Consider the following 26,661-nt stretch of genomic DNA (forward strand, 5'->3'; position numbering starts at 1 on the left):
AAAGGTTTCTCTGTTACAATTATTTTATTATTTTTCTTCTGCTGCTTTTATCTCGAATCCTACCTGGGATTTCATTTGACTGTAATATTTTATTTTATTTTTTAATAGTCCATGAGAGACAACCACTTTTCATTTAAAGAAGACAGACTACAACCCCCATCAAAACTACTCAGGATAACTGTGGGAAGAAGAAGAAGAAGAAGAAGAAGAAGAAGAAGAAGAAGAAGAAGAAGAAGAAGAAGAAGAAGAAGAAGAAGAAGAGTGCTGGGTGACCTGAAGGAGTCTCAAAGCGGCTAACATTCTCCTTTCCCTTCCTCGCCCACAACAAACACTCTGTGAGGTGAGTGGGGCTGAGAGACTTCAGAGAAGTGTGACTGGCCCAAGGTCACCCAGCAGCTGCATGTGGAGGAGCGGAGACGCGAACCCAGTTCCCCAGATTACAAGACTACTGCTCTTAACCACTACACCACACTGGCTCCCACAGTTCCATGTTTTGTGCAACATGACCCAGACTGAAGTGCCAAAGCAAATGGGAGAGAGGAGGGTGAGGAGGGAGCATGTGGGGCTGACATTCATTCCAGGCTTAAGGCTTTAATAAGCCGGGAACACCAGGCTGGAACTGTCTCATTGTAACAAATCACATTTTCTTGAACAGGGTACTATGATAACCAGACATAAATCACACAGAGATGCACTACACATGCATGCGTGCATAAATGAAACACACCCAGGCCTCTTGCAATCTCCCGCCACAGACACACTCACTTTTTAGCGCTGCATTTTGTTAGTAAGGGAAAAAAGAAAAGAAAAAAAAGACCACAGATACAGATGGTTGTAGAAAACGCAATGACAAATCAGAAACAATAGAACATGTAATCACCAGCTTCTCTGTCCTATCCAATACAGAACATTTTGCCAAAGGCAATCAGTCTGCAAAAATGTTTCGCTAAGAGCTGGGTAGGCTGCATCAACTAATCATTTGAGAACTGCTGCCTTTCTACAAATCAAGTCAGTCCCTACCCAGTTCTTGGGAAGAGCAATTACACCTTATGCTTGGGATAATTTTGCTGTAAACTGATAAAAACAATATGATACAATAGACCAGATGCAATACTATGGAATTAAGAGAACAAAACTGTTGTTAAAGATAATGAAATCTCTCACAAATGTCTCTGAAGCAACTAATAATTTAATTTTTTTAAAAATGAATATAGCCATGGGAGTAGAACGATCATAGAAAGATAAGAAAATGATCATATTCCCTTTCAGTAATCAGCTATGGGAGTTAACCGGAAATGAAGAATGGAAGCTGAGGAAGTTACCATGGAAAAAAGTCACACCAGAAACACTTGAGAAATTTGTTCTTTGCATATTCTGGTCAAGGCTGATCTGACCTGCACCTCCTGGAGCAAAGCGCAGATTGGAAGGCAGAAATTCATTAGATGTTCTGCTTCTCTAATTTTTGGGTTGCAGTTCTTGGCTAAAAAACCATACCAAACTTTGTATAAAAATATGTACTTTAGGACACATACATGGAGGAAACAGTAGAAATGCACATTTGAGGGAACATAATTTTAGAAATGACTGTTTTGTGAAAAATTACATGTTTAATATGATTGTTTAAAAAAAATTGGGGGGAGGGAATGGCGAATTCATGTGGAAGCTGGATGAGACATGGGCCCATGTGAAACAAATATGGGTCAGAAAAACAATGCAAAACAGCTGCCTTTCTTCCAACTTGTTATATCAGAAAATCCCTAAGTTACAGGAGATTTCATACAGAAAGACCCTTGGGGTGCAAATTCTCTACCTGAATGAGCACTCGCAGAACTATGACAAATACCTTTAATCAGTGCTTTTTTTCTATAAAAGAAATGTTTTGAGATGCTCCCATTTTCCTAATATTGAAATACTGCCCCTCAATGAGGCCAAACTTAGATTCACAAACAGTTTAGGGGTATGTGTACCCCTGGGTCCCCCCAGAAAAAAAGCACTGCCTTTGATAATTAGCAACAGGTTAATCTTAGAACATGGTAAATCATAAGCCCCTCCAGGAAAGATTATGCCCTATCAAATGTAAGCAACATGGCTGATGGGTTTTTTAAAAAAGGATACTAAAAGCAGCACCTTCACAGTCACACATTTGTTCTCAGGGGTTAATCAGAGTTGTTGCAGCAAACTGATCAGTCAAGCATCTCATGCCCCAGTCTCCACCATCTCAAAATAGCCCTGCCATCACTAGTCAGGAGGTAGGAGTCAGTTAAGTCTCCTGGCTTCTAGAATACTGCTGGTCCTGTTGCTATTGGTGATGCTGTCAACAGACAGCTAAGCAGAAAGGTAACAGAACTTAATGCAGAGTCTGTTGGAAAGAAGAACAGGGTGTCCAGAGGGAATGATGTTGTGGCTTGGTAGAGAAATAAAGATTGGTGGAGATGGCAGCTGAAACAGGCTTTGGAAAATGGTACCCATTTATCTAGGGATGCGGGTGGTGCTGTGGTCTTAACCATAGAGCTGAGGGCTTGCCAATCAGAAGGTCAGCAGTTCAAATCCCCACGATGGGGTGAGCTCCCATTGCTCGGTCCCTGCTCCTGCCAGCCTAGCAGTTCAAAAGCATGTAAAAGTGCAAGTAGATAAATAGGTACTGCTCTGGCGGCAAGGTAAATAGCGTTTTCGTGCGCTGCACTGGTTTGCCAGAAGTGGCTTAGTCATGTGGGCCACATGACCAGGAAACTGTACACCCGGCTCCCTCGGCCAGTAAAGCGAGATGAGCACCGCAACCCCAGAGTCTTCCACAACTGGACCTAACGGTCAAGGGTCCCTTTACCTTTACCCGTTTATCTAGTAGCCTACAGTGGGATATGGTGTGTAGGATAGCCTGAAGGACCCAGTATTCTCCTAGTCTTCCATCGCATGAAATTACCATACCTTCCAACATTTCTCCTATGAAAATAGGACTGTCCTAATCCACAACAACAACAACAACAACAACAAATTCTTTATTATTTATACCCCGCCCATCGGACTGGATTGCCCCTGTCACTCTGGACAACTTTCACCATATATAAAAACATAACAAAACATTAAACATTGGGGGGAAAAAACCTTCCCTATACAGGGCTGACTTCAGATGTCTTCTAAAAGTTCTATCATTACTTATTTCCTTGCCTTGGGGGGGTCGCATAACTCCATACCCTCCAGCATTTCTTCACTGAAAATAGGGATGTCCTACCATACCCTTCAACATTTATCTGACGTCCTAAGAAAAACCGGGATGGCTTCTGTAAATCCAGGACTGTCCCTGGAAAATAGGGACAACTTGGAAGGTCTGAATTTCTCTTTGTTCAGCTTAGCCACATAGAGCAGAAAAGGAAGAAATGAGATTACAGTACAGCACATTAAATAAAAACTAAAAAAAAAAAACCCCACAATGCATGCATGAGGGAAATGAACCAAACAAAGACAACTACCAGACCTTTAGAAGACATCTGAAGGCAGACCTGTTTAGGGAAGCATTTAATGTTTGACAGACTATTGTATTTTAATATTTTGTTGCAAGCCGCCCAGAGTGGCTGGGGACAGGGTATAAATAATAAATTATTATTATATTATAATTAAATTGACTGGAATTACCAGTGTGAGTTTGTAGGGCAGTTTCAAAGTACTGTAGTTTGGTCATTTCCTCAAGAAAAAAAGAGTTTTACAGCTTGTCTGAGTGAGGGCTGGGGGACAGACAATGCGATTCCCGAATTGCAAACCTTCAAACCAGCCTTGCCTTTCAAATTCAGTGACAGCCATTCTAATGTGTCATATTTTATTGACAGAGCTATGTCACATTGCTGAAGGGGAATTATGATAATTCTGCATTTTGAGTAAGCTGCTTGAAATGGTTATTGCTTTAATATTTAGTTTTCATACCAATGTACATAATAAAATGACCAGAGGGGGAAGCTGTGCTTGCTGCAACAGGTGACTACTAAAACACATTATATAAGAAACAGAAAAAAAAGAAAGTATTGTGGCACCTTAAAAGATCAACAAATTTATTACGGCACAAGCTTTCCCGAACTACAGTCCACTTCATAACCTTTCCATGCATCTGATGAAATAGACTGTAGTTCATGAGAGCTTAAGTCATAATCAATTTCTTAGTCTTTCAGGTGCAACAAGACTTTTTGTTGTTTGTAATACAGTAAATTTTAGTCATCACCTTGTCATTAAAAATTCTAACTGCCCCGATTTTTCAGGCCTGCCGTGGAAAAAGTAAAATCAAGCGCTGAATACAATTACACAAATATCCTCAGAACAGGTAAACCTGAGGGGGCGATAGCAAACCTGTGACTCACCAGACTCCCACAATATCATGCCTATTCCCTGGCAATGACGGCTACAAAGAAAGGATACTTCTTCACTACCATTGCAACTTTAGAAGGTCCAGCCAGCAGAGCAGGGCCTATTCCAGCTGGGGCTGGCCAAAGGGGTGGTGGTGGTATGAGAGCTCTCAGAAGCATGCCATGACATGTTCTCAGGACATTCAGAGAATAAAACCAGTTTCGTCCACCTTGCCTTGGATGCCGCCAATTTTATTTCAGTCAATGAGTGTGTCTGGAGCACCATCTGGTCCTGTCTTGCAGGACAAGTTTTGGGTATCACAGCTTGAATGTGTGGACGAAGCGCCTGGAGGGGAATGACCGATCGAATGTTTGCTCAGCCCTTCATGGCTGATAGCATCTAGCTCAGTGGGCTGGACCTTCTGGGAGCAAGGGTGATTAATGCCTCTTTGCCAGCTGCCTGGAAAGAGGTAAAAATGATGAGCCAGTATCTGGAAGTCAGCAATAGGCTGGATGAAGCCCAATCAATAGCCTGCTTCTGATTTTCTCTTTGCCCAGGCAGGCACATTATGTGATCCATGAGAGCAGTAAAAGAACCAGACTGTACAATGGCGATGGGATAAAACCAGGCCAAATCTTTATTGACAGCAGTGGGCAGGGCAAGTGTTGGCATGGCACTGGGTCCCAGGATCAGTTCATCATTCCACAAACCCCATGTTGATGGAATGGATCTGCTGGGTTTGGATCGCTCCAAACCTGTATGGCAGGAGTCAGCCAGTGTTGAACCTTGCAGTGATACAAGCCAAGCAAGCAAGGTGTCACTGGGGGACCAGGGGGCAGATTCCAACCAGGCAGATACCGAACCCATGCTTATGTTTTGCTGTGGTCAATGCTCTCCTCAGGCCCCTTATGTCCCCCCCCATACTATGTTAATCCTGACCAATGCCATTTCCACCCTCATACAAACAATGTTCTTCCGCCTAACAAAGGAAAACCATAATTTCACTGAGGGAAAGGCTGGGTGGGGGGCAACCCAACCAAGTGCTAATCAGGGAGAGAGAGAGAGAGAGAGAGAGAGAGAGAGAGAGAGAGAGAGAGAGAGAATGAATCCTTTCTGACCCTGTCAACCAGTGACCCAAAATTGCTCAGTGAAGGCTCTAACCCAAGGGTGGGCAGGCAGAAAGCTCTCAAAGCAAAATGGCTGTGAGCTCCAGGGGAAGTAGCCTTATACAGTGGTACCTTGAGTTACAAACACTTTAGGTTACAAACGATTCAGGTTACAAACTCCGCTAACCTGGAAGAGTTACCTCGAGTTGAGAATTCTGCCCCAGGATGAGAACGGAAATTGTGTGCTGGTGGCACAGCGGCAGCAAGAGGCCCCATTAGCGAAAGCACGCCTCTAGTTAAGAACAGTTAAGAACGGAGCTCTGGAACGAATTAAGTTTGTAACTAGAGGTACCACTGTATAGGCTTTCCTCTCCCCTCTTCAGCAAGGGCTCATGAGGCAGTTTTTTCCCATGAGCCAATCACACAGAGAAGACACTGGGCAAAACCATGCCCAGTATTTTGCTGCAATCTATGGGCACAGTGCCACCGGGCAAAAGTGTCCCATGCTTATTGGGCACAGAACGGGGCTTCCCTCACCAACCCTCTTTAGTGGCAGAATGTGCTTTAACATGTTAGGCTACAAGAGGAATTTCAAATGATGTTGCCTTGTGACATTACGGTGCTTGTGAAAAAGCTTATATTATGCTAAAGTTTTTGCTGCTGCTTTATGGAGTCTGCTTTATAAGTTTTAAATGGCTTTAAGTGTAAGGTATTGTTCTTTTGGCTGGTTATGTTATGTGTCACACTCAAAGAATTTTTGTATGTCACCTGGAGACTCCTTCTGTGGCAAAAATTTGAAAAATAACAACACTTTCCACCTACCACCTTGAAAGCCTTTCCAATTAATACAAAGCAAAGCAAAAAACTATGTAAAAATATTTTTACATAGCGTGTGTGTGTGTGTGTGCGCGCACACACACACACACACACACTTCTAAAATTATGAAACTGATATCACGATATGGACTTGAAACCAGTTGTGGACAATTTATTGCCCATCCCCAGCACATATCATGATTCGCAAAATATAGCCAGGTAAAAAATTATGAAACTGATAGCACAATATGGACTTGAAACCGGTCCCAAATTAAAGACTTAAATGAAAAATTGCTGTTTATGGATACTGCAATATTTTCATGAATGCACTCATGACTGATAATCTTAATTACCCTCTCTCTACATTTATGCTTTACAGAAAACACTGCATTAAAAATGGAGCCCCACCCCTCTCTCTTTTTTTGCTAACAATTCTAGTATTTCATCCCATTTAATTTCTCGTCTCATACATATATGTGCTGAATGTTTACATCTTCCACAACAGTGCACAAAACAGACATCTTAGGAAATTAGGTACAAGCGCATTTGCATCTCAAAACAGGTCAAGCTAAATCAATTCCACATAAATTATGTTTGTTAGACACAGGAATGCTACGGGCCTAGGGGCACAATCTGTGAAATTAGGCACGCTTCAACACCCTTCCAAAATGGCAAGGTAACTCTGCATGATTGCAGAAAGAGAAGGAAGTGCTGGTATGGAAACTTAAATCATGCTCCATTCTTCTTACTGAAAAAAGCGCCAAATATACTAATGCCCCAAAATACTATGTATAATACATTAACTCCTCATGTCTGAATATGTAAGGAATTGAAAGGGGTGTTTTTTTAGATGGTCAGCCCCTCAAGACCAGGACTTTACAAATACTAATAGCTGTATCCTATGAAGTCATTGAACAAGTGGAGAAACATCCACTTACGCAATGGAATTTAACCCTTCTAGCCCCCCCCCCCAAAGCTGTCTGGAGGTTCCTCCAACCCTCAGGATCTGATGTGAGGTGAAGGGGGCACACAGAGGGAGAAGAGGCATGGGACATTCTATCTCATGAGCAGAAGTTGTTCCACTTGTACAATGGTTGTCAGATTCAACCCTATGTGCCTACATGGTGATGTGACAGAAAGGAAGGCGGGTGGAAAGTCTCTCTTCTATTTCCCTCACACACTTTTGCTGCTGTTCATATCACCAGTGTAAGGGAAGGAATGGGAAAGGACAGTGTATGGGGGGGGCTGGGACTGGGAGGGGCTGGCTGTCTTTTGAGAACTGGAGGCAGCAGAAGCAGGCTACCCTGTTGATTTAAAGCTGTGCATTTGGGAGAGCTTCTCTTCACCCTTCCTTGTGTTTCTTGAGAAGCCGCCCATGCTACATGACAATCAGCTTTTTAAAACTAATTAAAAAAGAAGTTCCTGACATAATAAACAGGTCTGCTGGTTTAAAGAATCAAAAGAGAAAAGCACTGGGCATGCCTAGAGTGGCTCATTGAATAACCACCACAGTGGTTGCCATTTGACTTTAGCATCTGTAATTCTGTGGCGATGGTGGGACTGGCTTTACTTAAGCAGCAGCACGTGGGAGACCAAATGCCTATTTTGCAACACACGTCTGCTCTTGGAGAAGGGAAGTGAGGCTTACCTGGCAATGTCGTTTCTCTTGGCAGGTTGGAAGACAGGTCTCTTAACATCCCCTTGCTATCTCTGGGTTGGGGGAAGGTTGATGTGACTGAAAGAAACCAAACAAGTGAAACATGCTGAATTGGCATGCTTAATCTACGTGTTTATGGTCTAAAATGTAGACTGTTGGATCTTGTGGGATGCTCTGCAAGGGGCTTCACAGGACTCAACCATCAGCTATTGGGCAGATGTTGCAATGCCCACTGGAAAGCACTTTACACAGTCAGTTGGTTGGTGGTGCCTGCAAACTCCATTTGAGCTGAGCCAGGTTTTCGGGCAGGTGGGCATGGCTTAGCTGAAATGGCCTTGCAGGCCAAATGGCGATGCCTAGCCAGCCTACTTAGGCCAACAGCCAGAAGATCCCAACTCCAGACATAAAAATTCATGAAATGAATATTTCCCAAATATCTCTCTCTTGTGGCCTGATATATAGCAAACTATCCCCCCCCCCCCCAAGATTCATATAAGTGACAATTAAATTAAGTCATATTACAGACATCAGGTCAGAAGACAGCAGAAAACAGCAACACTATTTTTAAAGAATCAATCTGTCCAAATATATACATATAAACAGCTTGATGAAAAACAGTTACCATCGAGTTGCTGAGTAAAAATTGATCAATAATTTTGGAATGACTGACAAATCATATTAGAAAACTTGTCTTCAGAAACGACAAAAATATTTGCAGTGCAGAAGGGTAGGAGTCTCAATTTGTTGATGAAAAACTGAAGGATCCTTCAGGAGAGGCACGATAACGACACAAGCTGATAATGAAAGGGTCACCCATGCAAGTTGCTTAATTAACTCTTTTTATGAAATGAAATGCTTGCAGTCAACTGTGAATTCTATTCCCACAGCTGTGAAAAAGCTGTCAGAGCACATGATGTTTCTATCACCAAGGCAAAAAATAATAATATATTTTTTAAAAAGTGGGTGGTGTAGAACTGCTAAATGTAAACAGACACCATGATTTCTTATGGAGAAGAGAGTTTCACTTCTGGTGGATTGTCCACTGAAAACCAATGGAGCAAATTGTACAAAATGGTTGCCAGATAAACAACAATGATCATGCCACCACAAGATCCCAGATTCTGGACATGTAATGTCCCTTCAGTACTACAATAGCTAGATGGCCACATCCTTGCACTATATCCTCATCTATTTGTTACCTCCCTGGAAAAAACCCTGATGTTGGGAAAGATTGAGGGCAGAAGGAGAAGGGGATGACAGAGGATGAGATGGTTGGACAGTGTTCTCAAAGCTACTAACATGAGTTTGACCAAACTGCGAGAGGCAATGGAAGACAGGAGTGCCTGGAGTGCTCTGGTCCATGGGGTCATGAAGAGTCGGACATGACTAAACGACTAAACCACAACAACAGCTATTAGTTCACTTGTCCCTGTCATAAAGAGGAGAGAACAAATTTCTGACTCCCCTTGTCTCCCTGTTTCTGTCTCTGTTTGTTTGTTTGTTCCATCCCTTCTCCCGATTCCTCACTCTTGTGTATGGCTGGTGCCATTTTGGGCTGACACACGACAGCACTCACAACCTCAACACTCAAAATAGAAGGAATAATGATGGGAATTCTGAAATAGGCGACTGTGTGTCAACCATATGAATTATCAACTAGGTATGAATTATCAACTACTTACATTTATATTCCCAGTCGAATATATTTGCAGTTATAAAAACAAAAACAAAAAAGCTTTTGAAGTGGCTTGCAAAACAAGAGGGAAAGAAAACCCCAAGAAATTACAATCAAACGCAAGCTGAAACAAGAACATCAACACAAAAGCCACATGGACAAGGACGAGTCACGTAGATCTTTTCTGTACAATGGGCGCCCTGCAAATTAAGCTATGAGCTGATTGGGGGAAGCTCCACATGATTAGCCCCATCCATGTGGGTACCATGTTCACACACAACTACAGGGCAGCCAAGTGAGACACCAACAGAAAGCAACTCTAATGCAGCATTCTCATTCGTGTGTGTGTGAGAGAGAGAGTGAGAGAGAGAGAGAGACAGACAGACAGACAGACAGACAGACAGACAGACACAGACAGAACAAATGAATGAATGAACAAACAAATGATACACACAGCGGTATAGTAGAGCAGAAAGGGGGAGACAGAAACAAGATCACATCATCTGCTGGTGCATCACCAGCAATTACATCATCTGACATACCTCTGTGGTCCAACAAGTGAATGAGGTGAAAACAAGGCTTTCAAGTTTTACAATCATTTGTGACATATTAAAATGTAGGGAGTTGCAGAAAATGAAATCAAGCAGCAGTTGGATAGTTATTTCCTTTGATGGGGTTCGGCTTCATGCTTGCAGCTTGAATAGCTACACGTGTGTGCAAGATGGTTTGCATTTCTAATTAAAACCTAAACTTTGCATTTCAACAGAGTGCTAAAGCCCAATGTGATTTTAAAGTTGAACCCATGCAGTCAGAATCCAGCGGTCTAGACTGCTCTGCCTGCTTTCTTTTAGCAAATGTTTTGTGCCACTGGGGAAATGGCAATTCTGTATTGATTTGTTTTGGATGTTTGTATGTGATGCCAATAAAAGGTTTGATGATGATGGTGATTGTGGTCATGCCACACAGCTCATTAGAGACATGAACCTAGGTCCCTATAGCTAAATGCCAACACTTTAACCCCTACAACATCCTTTATCTGCATACCCTAATCAGCTGGGTATGATAGCTTCATTTTTTAGCTTTCCTTGGGGCAAGGGTGGCTGTCATTGTGAACTTCTCTGCTTCAAAATTTACCACCACCCATTATGAGAGAGAAAGAGAAAGAGGCCTTAGGAGCACAAGACATTGAACTTGTTCTAACAACCCAGTTTGCAACACAATTTGAGTTATTCTGTAATGCAGCAGTGCTACTGTCAAACTGAGCCCCCCCTCCCTCAAGCAAAGACATAACAAATCACTGAAGCTTTCAGAAATCCTGTAGAGTCTCATCAGCTGGTTTTCTGATTAAATACTTCTTTCTTGATATTGTCAGACTGTTGCAGAACCGTTTGACAATTCTCTCGTGAGCCACAAGAAACAAGATGTTTTGAACAAAACCTGTGGATGTTTTCTTCCTGTGGTGCTTTTGAAAGCTCGTCTTTGACAGATTTTGCTCCCAAAAGATTGATGTCATAATGGAAGTTACACAAAAAGAGATGAGGAGAAAGAATACAATGGATATGCTATCCTTTTAAAAAAACAACAGAAAATATTGTTATTTTACCCTGGAACCTCCCTCCTCCAAACACCATCTCTAATAGATAAATGAAGTTCAGCATACACAGGATAGTCTCTTAATTTGACTGATTTTCAGAGGAGAAAATGCTATATCAGTACACCCACTGAAGCAGTTTTGAAACCTGACTTCAATATTTAAAGCTATAGTGGTACCTTGGGTTACGAACTTAATTCGTTCTGGAGGTCTGTTCTTAACCTGAAACCAGTCTTAAGCTGAGGCGTACTTTTGCTAATGGAGTCTCCCACTGCCACCATACTGCCAGCACGCAATTTCCATTCTCATCCTGGGGCAAAGTTTGCAACCTGAGGTAACTACTTCCAGGTTAGCGGAGTTCGAACCCGAAGCGTTTGTAACCTGAGGTACCACTGTACAATTATACAGCTTTGTAATCCATGGGAAGACTGATACCGCTACCCAACTTGCTATTTCTTATTTCAAGGCAACTCATGAAAATGCATTATAAACATCTATACATTCCTAGACCTTTTCTGAAAACCAGGTGAACTCTTCTTACCTGGTCATAAATCTATATTGAGAACCTTAATGCACCTGCATTTTTCTAATAATTGTTGAATTATGTTCACAATGCAACTCTCACGCTCTGCCTCGAGTGGGAATATTTATCCTAAGGATTATTTATTTATTTAAAATAATCATCCTTCCCTCCTTCGCCTTAGCCCCAAGAGTTAATAAACTCTGGTTTGTTTTTTGTAAGAGGAAAGGGAAGCTTGTACAGTGATACCTTGGTTCTCACACTTAATCTGTTCTGGAAGTCTGTTCCAAAACCAAAGCGTTGCAAAATGGATTAATACGTTCCAGACTTTTAAAAACAACCCCTAAAACAGCAATTTAACATGAATTTTAGTATCTAACGAGGCCATTGATCCATAAAATGAAAGCAATAAACTGCAGTCACACAATCAAACAATCAGTAGCTGAACTGGGTTCCACACAGACACAAAAAGAAAAAAAGGGAGCCACAAAAATGCAAAATTAATAGCAAAAACAGACAGACTTCAGCGTAACACTCCAAACGGAAGCATGGAAAACCAGAGTTTGGCACTCAAAGCGGAAGTGTAACACTCCAAACAGAAGTGTGGCACTCAAATCAGAAGTGTAACACTCAAAATGGAGCTTGTTCGGCTTCTGAAAAAAAGTTTGCAAACCGGAACACTTACTTCCAGGTTTTCAGTGTTTGGGTTCCAAGTTGTTTGAGTACTAAGGCGTTTGAGAACCAAGGTACCACTATATTCAAAGTAAGGGCTTGTCCCATGCCTAGAAAGCATGAGTCTGATAGCTTTACTGTTTGTCCCGTATTTTCTAGGCACAGGGTCCGAGAGGTTTTCCATTTACCCTGCCACTTTCCTTGGGAATATTTGCTCTTTGCCGCCAAATCAGAGCAAACATCAATCCGCAAAGAAAACTACATTGACATTTGTTCCGATTGAGTGGTAAACAGTGAGTTTCCCCGAGGAGAAGCAACAGGACAAACAGACGTGTGGAAGAGAGGGGAAGGGGAGCATGTGTGTCTGATTCTTACCATGCATAGCTAAAATGTCCTGTTCTTGTTGGACACCAACTCCCAAAAGGCAGAATGGTGAGGATGGAGGATATAACCCAACAACATCCACAGATGCTAGGGAGTTTTTGGACCATCTCTTCCCAACAGATTCCGCAACATTACCAAACAGAGACTCTGTTTTTTCCCTTCTGCACCATTATTACAGTCTATGTAATTCTAATTCTAATTCTCATTCTAACAAAACAACCAGGGTTTTTTCCCCAGCCAGAACTCTCTGGAACTCAGTTCCAGCACCTCTCAGGTGGGACCTTTTCGCCATTTGGAGAGAACAACAGAGGTGTTCATGGTGAGTTCTGGCACCTCTTTTTTAATAATAATAATCACAATAATAATACAGTAATACAGTTCCATATTTAAACATTGGGTTGATTAAATTCCTTAATGCTGACACGCATATGACTGGAAAGAGTGAGTGCCATAGGCTAATTGGGACCATCTTCTAATCACAGGCCATTTCACAGAGTTAATAATACAAAAAGCATTCATTAATTGGTAATTAAATATCCAGGATGCACAGGCTGTCAAAACTGGAAAGCCAAAATCATCCTTCATACACTCTGGCCCTCACTTTCAGGGCACACAACATCACTGCTGTGCCAAGCGAGACGGCGGCTTTTTCCAAGCTGAAGGAAGCTGGCAAAAAGCCAGCAACCGATTTAGCTACTAGTGTCAGCTTAGTGGCACAACAATTAGATAGATAGATGATAGATAGATAGATGATAATCTTCTTTCAGAAGGTGTAGAAGACCAAGAGCAACTTTTCCATTTATGATTCATCAAATATTTCCAGGGAACACAAATTTATTTGGGTTGGCAATCTCCCATGAAAAACCAGTCTGGAAATCAATTCAGAAATCCACATCAGGGCAATGCCTTTATTTGACCGACCAAAATGTCACAAAAGGGGCAGAGCTGCGCAGGTTTGCTTATCAAAGAAATTGAATGTAGGATCTTTCATTTAGTCCCAACATTGTAATAAAGCCACATGCTTGCTCAGAGCAGCACTGGGTTCTTTGCTGACCAGATTCCAGGCAGACAGGGCTTCCTGAAGTTACCATGTGATCCTGAAACACTGCTGAAATCTTGTCAACTGTGAATGAGCACAGGGCTTTTCTAACATTTTAAGAACAAACAAACAAATGCTCTTAAAGTAAGGGACGGGCAAATATGTAATCTTATGTTCTCTCGGTTTCTCACTTCTTTCACTCTTAATAATAGTAATAATAATTTTATTATTTATATCCCACTCATATTTCCACTTTAGTTTGCTTAAAAAAAAGGTGCACATGAAAATTCATCTGCATTTTAGTGTGACTTTCTCCTAATATACACATTTGTAAATTTATCCTAATATACATGTTAGGCAAAACTCCATACACATTTCCGCAAAGCAATTTTTCCTAACCTAACAATTTTTGTAGATTTCTAAATTTCTAAAGAAGGTGGTGATACAGTGGGTTGTGTCAGAGTGTGCAAATTAAGCAGGTTCAGCTTTAAATGTTGTCAGATTTCTGCCCCATTCCTACTTCAAACTTTAGAAACGGCCCACACTCCCTCACAGAGTCAGAGGGCTTTTTGCCTGACAGCGCTCTCTTGACTTGTAATGCCACCACACAATGTTTCTGTGGGTCTACTTTGTGTAGAGAGATACGACCCTTGGTAAATACTCAGAGAATATCAGATACCATGGTCCACAAAGATGGTTTCACCTCTATGGCTTGGGTCCAAAGATCGGCTTGTGTAAATGGAAGACATATCCCTTTGTGCATAATGGAGTCACTAATTTCTAACAATTCCTTCACCATCTCAAGCTGCACCTCCCAAGGGGTCAGAGAGCATGAGGGGCCGCAGAGGAAAAGGATCGGGAATTGTGCCTGGTAAACACTATCTGTTATTGTGGATCCAAGCCTGTATTTGGCAGCTGTAAGAATTAATGTTAACAATGGTTGCTAATCATTAGGTGACTCACGGGTCAAGCTGAATGCAATATACCAAAAGCAAGTTTACCTGCTTTCAACCGAGCTATTCCTATTTGTATTCTGGAACTGAAGCGCAAAGCCTTAATGCACACACCGTGCTTTTGCTGGCTTCCACAAGCGAAGAAAGATTAAGAGCGGCACATAATGCATTTAGTGTTTCATTTACTAAAGTACATTTTATAATCCCATAAGAAAAGGATTTGACGGCACCCCTGACCTGCCAGGCAAACAGTGGAGGTGCGCACATTGTCCAAAGAACTTCTGCACACAGCCCCTGTCACACAGCCCCTCAAATGCTGCTGACCTACATTCCTCAAGGGGAGTCGAGCCTGCCAATCACTCCAAATCAGGCAACATTAGTCGTCATGCAGAAGACTTCACACAACGTGTCAGATTGACACTAACTCCCCGTCATTTGTCTCCAAACACAAGAGAAATGTCAACACAATTTTCCAGAACTACAAGCATAAAACCATTTTTCCACTACATAAACACACACACACACACACACACACACACACAATATTTTCCTTTCTTGCCTCCCTTTGTGCATCTTGAGACATCTGTCAAGCTGCATACGTGCGTTGCTTTCCTAGCATGTTGTTTGAACATAAATAAAGTGCAGCCAGTTCCTTCCTTCATTCTTGAGCCTGAGTAATTTGAAAATAAAATAAAAAGGAGTTGGCATCTATTATGGGTAGTGAAACCCCTGTTTGAGGGGCCTCATCTGGGGCCCCCAAGCAAATGTTTCTCTCCTCTACCCCTCCAGCCAGACCCCACTATTTTTGTCAGTGGCAGCAAAATGGCGGGCTGAATAGTAACGCTGGGGTGGGCAGAGGCTAGTTGGAGAGCCAATGATGGCTTTCCCATTTCACGAGCAGTTTCACTTTATAAGGATCATTTCAAAGGAATAACAATGTCCAATAAACTATTTATTCATTAGATTTCTTACCTGCCCTTCACCACAAGGTGCCAGGGCAAGATACAATGATAAAATGCACAAATATATAACAGATAAAAGTCACAAGTATAAAGCAAATGTAAAAAAAAACTGCAAACAGTTCAAAATATAAAACAATTCCATATATAAAAACAATACCAATTAGTGAAAATCAATTCCACATATGAAAACAGTTAAAAGTTGTTCTACTACAGATGCAGACTGGGATAAATATCTCTGCTTAAAGGCTTCTTGAAAGGGGAAGGTCTTCAGAAGGCACCAAAATGACAACAGAGATGACACCTATGCAATATGTAATGGAAGCACTTTCCAAAGGTAAGTGCCACCACATTTGAGGCCTGATTGCTGTATCGTGTGGAACAGACAATAGGATTGTTGTTGTTTAGTCGTTTAGTTGTGTCTGACTCTTCGTGACCCCATGGACCAGAGCACGCCAGGCACTCCTGTCTTCCACTGCCTCCCGCAGTTTGGTCAAACTCATGCTGGTAGCTTCGAGAACACTGTCCAAACATCTCATCCTCTGTCATCCCCTTCTCCTTGTGCCCTCCATCTTTTCCAACATCAGGGTCTTTTCCAGGGAGTCTTCTCTTCTCATGAGGTAGCCAAAGTATTGGAGTCTCAGCTTCAGGATCTGTCCTTCCAGTGAGCACTCAGGGCTGATTTCCTTCAGAATGGATAGGTTTGATCTTCTTGCAGTCCATGGGACTCTCAAGAGTCTCCTCCAGCACCGTAATTCAAAAGCATCAATTCTTCGGCGATCAGCCTTCTTTATGGTCCAGCTCTCACTTCTATACATCACTAGACAATAGGATAGCATGCCCAAAGTCCATTTTGGCAAAGTCCATTTAGGGGGCTTAATCTGGCCCGCTGATCAATTTAATCCGGCCTCCGTGGCAGTATATGTCCTGGGGTAAAACCTTAAAAGAAGCTCAGCAACTGTGGTCGGCCCTCAAACATGTTCACTTCATCAAATCTGGCCCTCTTTGAAAGAAGTTTGGGAACCCCTGCGGCCCTACGCCAAACCTATGCATCTGCAATCAATGAAGTTGTGGCCTCATTATATATAGTCTAACATCTGTCTCCTCATCTTCATTTGCCTCATGCACTCCTTCCCTCAGCTTCACCGCACCTGGGTCTGCAAATAATATTATTTGGCTATACTTGGTTTTAATCTGTTTTACAGGCGAAATACTGCAGTAGGGAACGTTGATGATAAAGATTGCCATTAAGACGGCCACTCCTAATAAAAATGAGTGCTTGCTTCAGGCTGCAATCGTCTACCTACTTTGCTGACAGTAAGCTCCACCGAACACAGAAAAAAATCCTATGAACAGATACGGGTAGAATTTCACGAGAAGTTTGTAAATTTTAATTTAATGGAATCTTTAGAAACATTTTTCTCCAAAGAGAAACTGGTTTCATTTAATTAATATAAAGTGATGTAAACATGATCAATCAATTAACGGCTAGTTGGTTATTTGGATGACAGGCCTTGCAGAAATAGGCATGTAGCCTATTGATGCTGAATGGATAATTGGCCCAATGATAGATACCACTTTATCAGTGCTGCATCTCAGGATCAACACAGGAACAATAATCTACACTAAGGTATCTGTCAATTAAAGGCAAATCATTCTCCATTAATTATTCTTGATGTGTGGGTTATTTTTTGCTTTGGAGTCAGACTTCACTAGAGGCTGGTATTTTGCAAAATACCAATAAATTACCTTGATAGATTTCAGAATCAAGCCGCAGTGAAGTTTTTAAGCTGCCCCTTCTTCTTGATTATAAAGACATTTTTCATTTTCAAGTTGATATATTAATGTATCATTGATGCCAACATGAGTCGGCAATGCAGTGACAGCTCTTTCAACATGAGCAGCATTGTACTACAAAATAATCTACTGAATCTGTGGTTTTCCATGCAACATGAATCTCAATTACAGTCCCCTTAATTGCTGGAAAATGAAAGCAATTGATTATGTCCCACAAGCTTCATTTTCTTCACCACCAGAAAGGATCTACTAGATATTCAGCTTTTTTTTAAAAACCTGTGTAAATGGCCAGCAGTTTGCATAAATAAAGAATATGCATTGTTTAGAATACTAGGCAGAAAACTGAACAAAAGCTGCTCCACACACCCACACCCAAATTTGTGTGACACATTACTAGCCACAAAAGACATTTGGTAACTCAGATTATTTTTCCCATGTGCCAGTTCTAGGCTAAAAACAAAAGTTGGACTCCAAAGACTTATTTTGAGGTACAGCCAAGAACTAAGGCATGGCCGGTGGGGTTTCTGGTTATTTTCCTTTGAATGGCAGACACACACACAAATATTCCAAGGCATTTTACAGCTGCTTCTGCAAAACTCCAAAAGGGATTAGCCACATGGCGTTGAGCAAGGGAGCACTGTTTATGCAGTGAAAGCCCAGAGCTCCCTTGGGCACAGGGAGTTGGTTGTGCGTTTATTTGGTTCCAGGCCAAGTTGAGAGACACAGACAAAAAAACCACAACGGTTTATTTAAAACACATATGCACCTCCTTTCATCAACATTCTCAAGGCACTTTGCAAACCTTTAAGTAAAACAACAATGGATACATATAAGAAACAGGAGCTAAAATGCAGCTGGAAGTCAAGAATTAGAACATTTAAGATGGCAGATGTATTTTAAAATGCCTCCTTCATACCCTCCAAATGCCCCTATTTTCGAAAGGCAGTCCTGGAATTGCAAAAGCCATCCCAGCTATTGATTTGATCCCAGAATGTCCCTATTTCCTCTGCAAGTGCCACTGCTGCTGAGCTCTGTGAAGAGGAGCTGGCACTTGTGCTGAGCAATGGCAATGGCCATTGTCACAACTGCAAGCATCCCATGGCCTCTCCTTGCCATTGCTGCCAGCCTCTTCCTCTGGCAGCTCATAGTTGCTGCTGGAGAGTGGCTGAGGAGGAGGAGGAGAGGCCACCTCCGTCTTAGAGGCAGGCAGAGGGCAGGGCCAACCTGGGAGGGAGGAAAGGGGGAGAGGAGATGAGCATAAGGAGTTTTGATTTTTTTAATGCTTACATAATTTAATAATAATAATAATAATAATAATAATAATTATTATTATTATTATTTATAATTATTTCTGCCCTGCCCATCTGGCTGGGTTTCCCCAGCCATTCTGGGTGGCTTTCAACAGAAGATTAAAAACAGAATAAAACTTCAAACATTAAAAACTCCCCTAAACATCCATGTGTATCCATGTCTAATCTTGTCCCTTTCTAAGATTTATTGATTGGTGTGTGTTTTTCTTTTTGTGAAATAAATAAAATAAAAATCAGGATTAAGAGGTTTCATCAAGACTGTTCAGGATGTATGTGTTCTGTCCCATTGGTGTAGTGGTGGCAGAAATGTTCTGCGGGGGGGGGGGGGACGGGACCAAAAATGGTGGGTCGAGGAGCGTCAGTGAAGAGGAGTAGAAAATGTCCCTTTTTCCATCTGAGGAATGTTGGAGGGTAGTATGCTACTTATATTTTTTAAAAGTGTTTTTTGTCTGGTGCCTAAAAGTGAGCAAAGGTGGCACCAGGCATTCTGTAGCTAAGGTACCACTACGGAGGGGGGGGGGGAATAGTGTTACACCTAATCTCAGCTCTGAGCAATAAATCATCGGCTTACTACCATAGTGTACAGATAAATTGGCATGGAAAACGGCACTCTTTCAAGTTTCCAAACCATTTATGGCCTTAGAGGTGAACACCAGCCATTTGAATTACCGTAGGTCCAGAAGCAAAAAATGGAGCCCATAAAGTTTTTCTAAGACTGATGAGATACCACTGCCAGTCAACACTCTGGTGGATACATTTTACAGCAGCCAAAGCTTCCAAACCATTTTCAGAGGTAACCCTATGTACAGCACATTGCAGAAATCCAGACAGGTTGTTAGTAGAGTATAGATAACCACGGACAGGTTACCTCTGTTCAGGAGAGGCTCCAGCTTGGACAAAGAAGCCCTGTACTGGTTTAGCCTGTTAAGCCATGGTTAGAGTAAAGAGCATAGCTACATTTTGAACCTGTTTCATCAGGCGGAGTGCAACTCCACCCACAATTTGTTCAATACTCTCTATTCACAGGCTTTCCATCTTGTCAGGATGAACCTTCCATTTATTATTACTATTACATCCGATATTTTGGAACCGAACAGAAGTGCCTTGGGGCCTACCCAAAGAATAGCTAGAAAGCCCAACAGTTTTTTTGTGGTCCCCTCTGCAGGGGGCCCTACATTTATCAAGCAGTGTTGAATCCTACTCAGGGCACCATACATGGAATTTCCTTATTTTTATCCTCAAACCACCCTCTGAGGTAGATGATGCTAAGCAACACTGACTTGTCTGAGGCAACCCAGCCAGTTTCCTTGGAGCTCGTGAGATTTGAATTGAAGTGGTTTGTTCTTGTGAATGCCTGAAAGCCCCTCCCGTTTGTGACAATTTTAGATACTTGTTGCAAACCTCTTCCTGTTGCTTTGATGCAGCCTGGCACCTTTTTGTCCTCCTGGCTGCTTGTGGTTTGGCAGCCTACTTTGTTCCTCTGCTACTTTGCCCTCGCAGCCATTTAATCTAATTGCCTATGGCAACCCGGAGGAGTCTGCCAGCCACATCACAATGTCGCGTACGACGTGATGTCACACAGGCACTCATAAACAAAGCCAGCAAGATTCCTTTCACTCCTTCCCTACTCAGGAATTAATTCAGCTGCAAAATATGACCATTTCAAAGAAGATATCAAAACCAGTGAATATCCGGCACACCGCTCACTTGAATCCTGGTCTCTTTGACTCAAGACTCTTTCTACACTGCCACAGTGGCACCATGGATTCGTCAAATGAACACCCAAGCCAGTCACAACCTAAGAAAACATTATCCTGTATTGTACCAGCAGCAGCTAAAACATTTCTCAACAAGCAAACTGTTCAGAGAAGCTGTGATCTCAAAATAGTTCTTTGGGATGGCAATGCAAGATACAGGCAATTCTTAAAGTTCTTTAAAAGCATCCATGCCTCATTATTGAAAAGAAACTTTTAAAACCATCCAACACGAGGAGGCAGGGAGACAGAGGCAATGCCGACTCAGATGGTATATTCCTATTTCAGTCTCTTTGCTCTCGCTTTCTCCCACACCCTCCTGCTTTTCTGCTTTCTCTTGCTGCCTGTGCGTATCCACCTAACACTCCCCCTGCAGTAAGCTGCAGAATGGGACACTCTTGTTCCAAAGCCAGCCGGCAGCTGTCACATAGCGGAGGCAGCAAGCAGCCTGAGCAAAGAGTGAACCTACTCTGTCATTTAGGATGACTCACAGGGAATTGGCATTAATCCCTCTCTTTCTTGTAGTGGACGGAGCACAGCCAAAAAGCTACACTGGACCAGATCAAGGTAAGGCTGGAAGATTGCTTCTCTCTTTCTCTCTTTCTAGATATATTAAAGCAATACACCTCTGAGGCTTTGATGGATGGCTGACACTGGTACTCTACACCTGGCATGGCATGTCACTAGTAATTCCTTCCTGGTCTTAGCCTCTGGGGTGCTGTTCTAGAGCTGTAGTCCTTGATCACAACAGACAGATTGAAGCCAGCCACATAGATTGCTTTTCTTTCTCAAGTGCAACTTTTCTTAATGAGGGCATTGCTCCCAAGCTCCGGCAAGATATAAAAAGATGCTCAACATTCCTAAACTCTCCTCTCAGGAGGTACCATAGGGATCAATTTTAGGGAAGACCAGGGGTCTATTAGAAAGGCAGCCTTGCAGCTTTCATCACTTGCAAAATTGAGCTCAGGTTTCGTAGTTCAAAGAGGCACTTTGCTCTATCCATTGCCCACCCCACCCCCCAAGATATCCCTAGCAATTCAGAGCCTCCCAGGCACAAATACATCTCCTTAATTTATGCTGAGTGTTTTGAAAGCCACGGCACTCACTCAAGCCATCTGAAAAAAGCCCACCCAGGGACTATCAACTGTTCTGTGCTGTGCTGATACTGATAAAAAGCCTGGCACTACGTTTTGCTAAACGAAACCCACAAACGTGCATGTGGGGGCACCCTGACATTTGTGTGGATAGCTTGCAACTCGTTGCTTTGAGCCATAGGGAACCATTTTATGTTCCTGGGTACAGTTTTCTTCTATTAGTTGTCTGAATCTGGTGTCTAGTCCTAATGCTACTGCTTGCATTTTATCTTTGATTTCTAATTGAAATATCCATCTTGCTTGTGTGCGCTCTCTGTCGAGTTAATGTTCTAGGAACCAGCCAGTTTATCTCGGAAGTGGTTCCATTAAATAAACCTTTCCTGAATGCATTTAATACATGGAAGAGAAGCTGAGCAAGGACCTCAAACAATCTTTATGAGCTGTGCTCCTTGATGTCTGTTTTGGACCAAAAGCACCAAATAACTTTCTCTAACTGTAATAATAATGCATGCAGTGCTCTTTTCTCCGCTGGGTTTAATTTTGTGTGCTGTAAATGGAAGTGTTTTATTGCTTGTCCTTTACATCGCGCTTGGTTCACCTGGACCCACTATGGATGGGAAATACTTTGTAATGAGTTGATGGCTTTTATGCAATTAAAGGGTCAGACAAGAGGCTGCTCATGCAATAACTAATGCTGTGGGGTTGTGTGTAGAGATTGGCCACAGTTTATTATGCTGATTGTTTCCACTATTTCTGCATGAACTGGTACATGAAAAGCTGTGGTGCCTAAATGTGGTTATTGGTGTAGCAAGTAAACCTGCTGATTGCTGCTGTATTGAGTGCATTTCTGATCTGAACAGTTGCATCCTTCACTAGGGGTAAAGATGGCAGTAACACATCCCCTGTGCCTGCAGGCATAGCAACACACCCACACTTCTGAGTCCTAGAGAAGCCTCATAAACACTGTGACTGAAACTCATCTGTAACGCTTTATATTTAATTGCTTATACTGTGCTTATTTTTTTAATGATCCAATGCTTTGTGTGTTCCTAGAAAATGATACTGCTATTCAAGAAGTTTAATTACATCTGCCTCAAAATCTTTTAAATGTGAAGCCCACCTTATTTCATAGTCTCATAGTGGCTAATAGTAGTTAAGCCATCTGCACTTAAACATGCAATGAAAATGTGCTATAATAGATCTCATGCTCGACTCTAACTTGCCTTGCTCCATCCACCCAAGCCAGCATTGTTTTTCTTTGTTTTTTTAAGTTTTCTAAAACTTTCAAGAAAGTATTCCAGGCTGGGGTGACACCCCAAGGAAAGAAAATTCTACAATTTACAGAACAATCAAAAAGAAAGCTTGCATGCTAGCATGTCATGCAGACTCTATTCCCAACAGTACATTCTCTATTGACCACTGGCATTACAATGGGTTATCAGGGATGAGGCAGTCTCTTCATGATATTATACCCAATATTCTTAGAGCTCTAGGTGTGAATACTAGGCATTGAAGTGTGCCCACTAGGCTGCAGGAAGCCAGAGGAGAAGTTTGTGGTATTTTATTTAAAAAACAATCATACCTTGTTAAAAGAGACACCGTAGAACTTCAAAGTGGATGAAGGATCTCCTGAAGTCCTCAAGAAGAAAAAACACATGGAGTATATTACGGTAGTCTATAGTTTCAAGGTTATAATAAACTCTTATAAAAAGAGGCATAATCTCCATAACCAGATTACATCAGGGAAATACTTGCTTGTCCCCTGCAGAAACATGGGGTTCTAGGCAGAGGAATGCGTCCAGGAGAGCCCCAAGGTTGGAGACCTGAGTGAGCAGGGACAGCTGAAACCAAACCAGCAGCATGTAGCATTCCCTCTCCATATTCTCCCAAGCACATTGCTTCAGTCTTGTCTAGTAGATTCAGTGCTAAGACAGAAGTACATGTTGCACCCCCACCTTATGGACCACCCAAATTCCATGGATAGTTAGACATGACATCTAGTGTTTGTGTCAAGGTCCAGTGACAAGACTGACAATCCAACGAAAAGATCTCAGGAGTGGCAGATACAGTGGCTGCCAAGGCAAACCATAGGTCCTCCTTAAATGCCTGGGAAGTGGCCCACAAGCCCCCCTTTGTTCCCTTTCGATTGGCCAATTGAGTGAGTGGGCTGGATCCTCTTCTCAGGCAGCAAGCTTGGCCCAGGGACCTCCTTTGCTGCTTGGAAAGCAGCTCAAGGGGCCTCCCCCATCTGATCGCAGAGGGAACAGTGGCCCACAACAGCACCCGCCAAGAAGGGTGAATAGTCTTATGAGAAACATGGGCTACAACAGAAAGCAGCATGCCTGCATCAGGTTCTCTCTACTGCCTTTGCTATGCAGGATACTTCATTCCATGTTGTGCTCTCATTACATTGTGTGTTCCCTTGCTAATACCCATAGCAGCCAGTGATGTGAAGTTGATTGCCAAGAAAAAACACAAAAAGCATATGCATGCTAATTACATAGGGTAAGTGATCCTACATAAGGATCATTCATCCTTCCAGATGAGACCAGAACTTAGGCCTTAAATGAACATGCAGACCCCTAGTCACAGAGGTTTAAAAATGGGCTTGCCAAGGTTTCAATTAATCCAGCATCTTACTGCCCACAGTATCCAACAGGATATCTCAAAGAAATCCAGAAATAGGATTTATAGGCAATACACACTATAGAAGAAAGGACTTATGTAGTAACTGTAGATGTTTTAGAGAAAAGCAGCTGTTTATTTCATATTTATATATCTCCTGCTGTCAGTTTAGGAAGCTCCCAACAGTTTTGACATGGCTCCCTGCAAGTCTCCTATCCAGGCACTGACCAGAAAGAGACCCACATAGCTGTAACAGCATTGCACTCAGAACATTCTCCAAATTTGAGTTTCCTGTTCTGTATTTTCCCCTCCCACGGTGAAAGTATTGGTTCATAACTGTGTTTTGTCATTTGGAGCATTCATCTGATAAATGTCACACCTCCAATTGCCATCACTATTTTCCATATTCAACAGGATCAATAAGAAATGTGTGTGCAGAGGTTTAGTTTGACAAGGAAGATTACAGTTTGATGATGCGTTGCTCTGAAGCACCTATTAATATCTAGGCTGGTTGGTTTTGTTTTATTTTTGTCCTTAAAAAAAGTGGGGAGCAAATTATAGCTTGCAAGAGTTCCATCAATTGCTTCAGTTCCATTTTGATGGTTTGAACAAGTCTTCAGTGTAAATGGCAGTGTCTGATCCTGTTTGCCAGTGAATACAATATAAAACCCATTCATAAATGAGTTTGATACTTATCTGTGTGCTATCAGCTGTTCTCCCCGTGCTTATCTTTAGCTGGAAAAACAGGGTCTATTGAAATGTATGCGATTCAATGAGATAACAGTTCATTTGTAACTTGGCAACCAAGGGAAGAAATCATGTTCCAATAAGACATCACTCGTGCAATCCTATGTTTGTCTTGCCCTGTTCCCAAGGAGATGAACCCTAGAAAAAAAAAAACCTACCATGCTAAGGCAGCAATCCTATTCAATTACTGTGCAAGCAAGTCCCATTGAACTCAATGGGAGTTAGTTCTGAGTAGACATGCATAGGGTTGTACTGTTACACTCTGCGAGTGATAGATCCATAAAAAAAGAGACAATGCCAGCTATTACTTCCAACTAGAGATAGCATAGCATCTAGCCTTAAGTGCTACCGAACTGGAGGATTTGTTTTCTCTTTGTCAAGATGGATAAACTGTTGTTATCAAATCTTATTGATATTATGCATCAAGAAACATTTTGAGAAGGGTATGTAAAAGAAGAGCTTCTCTTTGCAAGAGACTTGTGAAGGGCTCCATTCTCCCACACAATGGTCATTTTTCTCCTCACTCACCTTGGTAAATAATGTAAAAGTAGTGGCTGGAAAGAGAGGAACTGTAGAACTAGAAAAACAGTGCAAGAAAGTTTGAGAGCTAGAACCAGAAGCAACCTGTCTCTACAATACTCATTACTCCTGATGACAGAGGAGGACTGTCCCAGTCCAGCCACTCTGAGTGCTGCATGAGGTCTGAGCAATTAGCCTCTCCCAGGCCATGACTTTAAGAACAGCAGAAGCAGGGATTTTTAATAATAATAATAATAATAATAATAATAATAATAATCTTATAAGTTGTGTGTCTTGTTTCTCAAATTGATACTTTTACATGGCTTTGCATGTATTGCAGTCTTTTATGCATTGAGACTTGCAGCTATTTTTATTGATCATAGTTTAGTAATTCTTTATTGCAATTGTTAAGAGAGTATTTCTGTTTATTATTTGCTGGTGTTTTGAGAGTTAACTTTTATTGTGTACTATTATATCCTAATAGATTCTTGAATATTACTTTATCCGATATAAGTCGTTGCATTTTAAAGTTACGTTTTATTATGACTTTTTGTATTGGATCAGATTATTGTAAGGAGCATGTCCTTTGTTGCATATTTTGTTGCTGTCAACCACCTTGTGTATAGTAGTATAGAAAGGCAGTATACAAATCAAAAGTGAAATGAAATGGGGAACACCCCCCCCCCCCGGAGCAGTAGCAAACAGCAGCAGATAGCAGTCTCTCCCAACCCTACCTGGAGAAACCGGGGATTGAACCCAGGACCTCCTGCTTGCAAGGCGGATGCTCTACCACTGAGCTACGGCCCTTCCCCAAGTAGCAAGAAGCGATTTGGCAAAGTATGAAGCTTAGCCAGGTACTTAAATGCAGAAGTGGCTGGCAGGGCAGTACAGGTGGGGATGCATTGTTGACTGGGCTTCTCAGCTGGTGGTCGGGGTGGGGGCAAGGCATCAGAGAGGCAGTTGAATTTACATGCGTACTGTGTCCGTTTCCCTCCCTCCCACCCCTCTGCGCAGCCACGGCCACTGGCAACTCGCACTACACCACTGCTCTGCCTACCAGAAAAAGAGATCTTTGGGTCATGATGGAAAACTCAGTACAGTGGTACCTCTGTTT

General features: G+C 42.1%; 2 protein-coding genes across 5 annotated transcripts in view; one reads left to right on the plus strand and one right to left on the minus strand.

Moving 5' to 3' along the window:
• LOC309371169 (uncharacterized protein) overlaps window positions 1–26,661 on the minus strand; it is a 238,664-nt gene that overhangs the window by 17,603 nt on the left and 194,400 nt on the right. Inside the window, exons 1-2 of one of the 4 annotated variants that reach the window (XR_014168836.1) lie at window positions 23,239–25,775; window positions 7,900–7,986 (exon numbers count right to left, since the gene is read on the minus strand). Coding sequence is in view for 1 of the 4 variants with exons in the window: in XM_081913849.1 (XP_081769975.1) it covers window positions 7,900–7,986 (87 nt within the window). In the remaining 3 variants the exon portion in view is untranslated. Of the gene's footprint in view, window positions 1–7,899; window positions 7,987–20,088; window positions 20,409–23,238; window positions 25,776–26,661 lie in introns of those variants that run through there. The other 3 variants (XR_014168837.1, XR_014168838.1, XM_081913849.1) reach the window with 3 other exon arrangements.
• RASGEF1A (RasGEF domain family member 1A) overlaps window positions 20,960–26,661 on the plus strand; it is a 237,947-nt gene continuing 232,245 nt past the window's right edge. The window contains exon 1 of the mRNA XM_081913704.1: window positions 20,960–21,129. The gene's annotated coding sequence lies outside the window, so the exon portion shown is untranslated. The remainder of the gene's footprint in view (window positions 21,130–26,661) is intronic.

This window comes from Podarcis melisellensis, assembly GCF_964234715.1.
Source record: "Podarcis melisellensis genome assembly, chromosome: 5".
Classification (NCBI taxonomy): Eukaryota; Metazoa; Chordata; class Lepidosauria; order Squamata; family Lacertidae; genus Podarcis; species Podarcis melisellensis.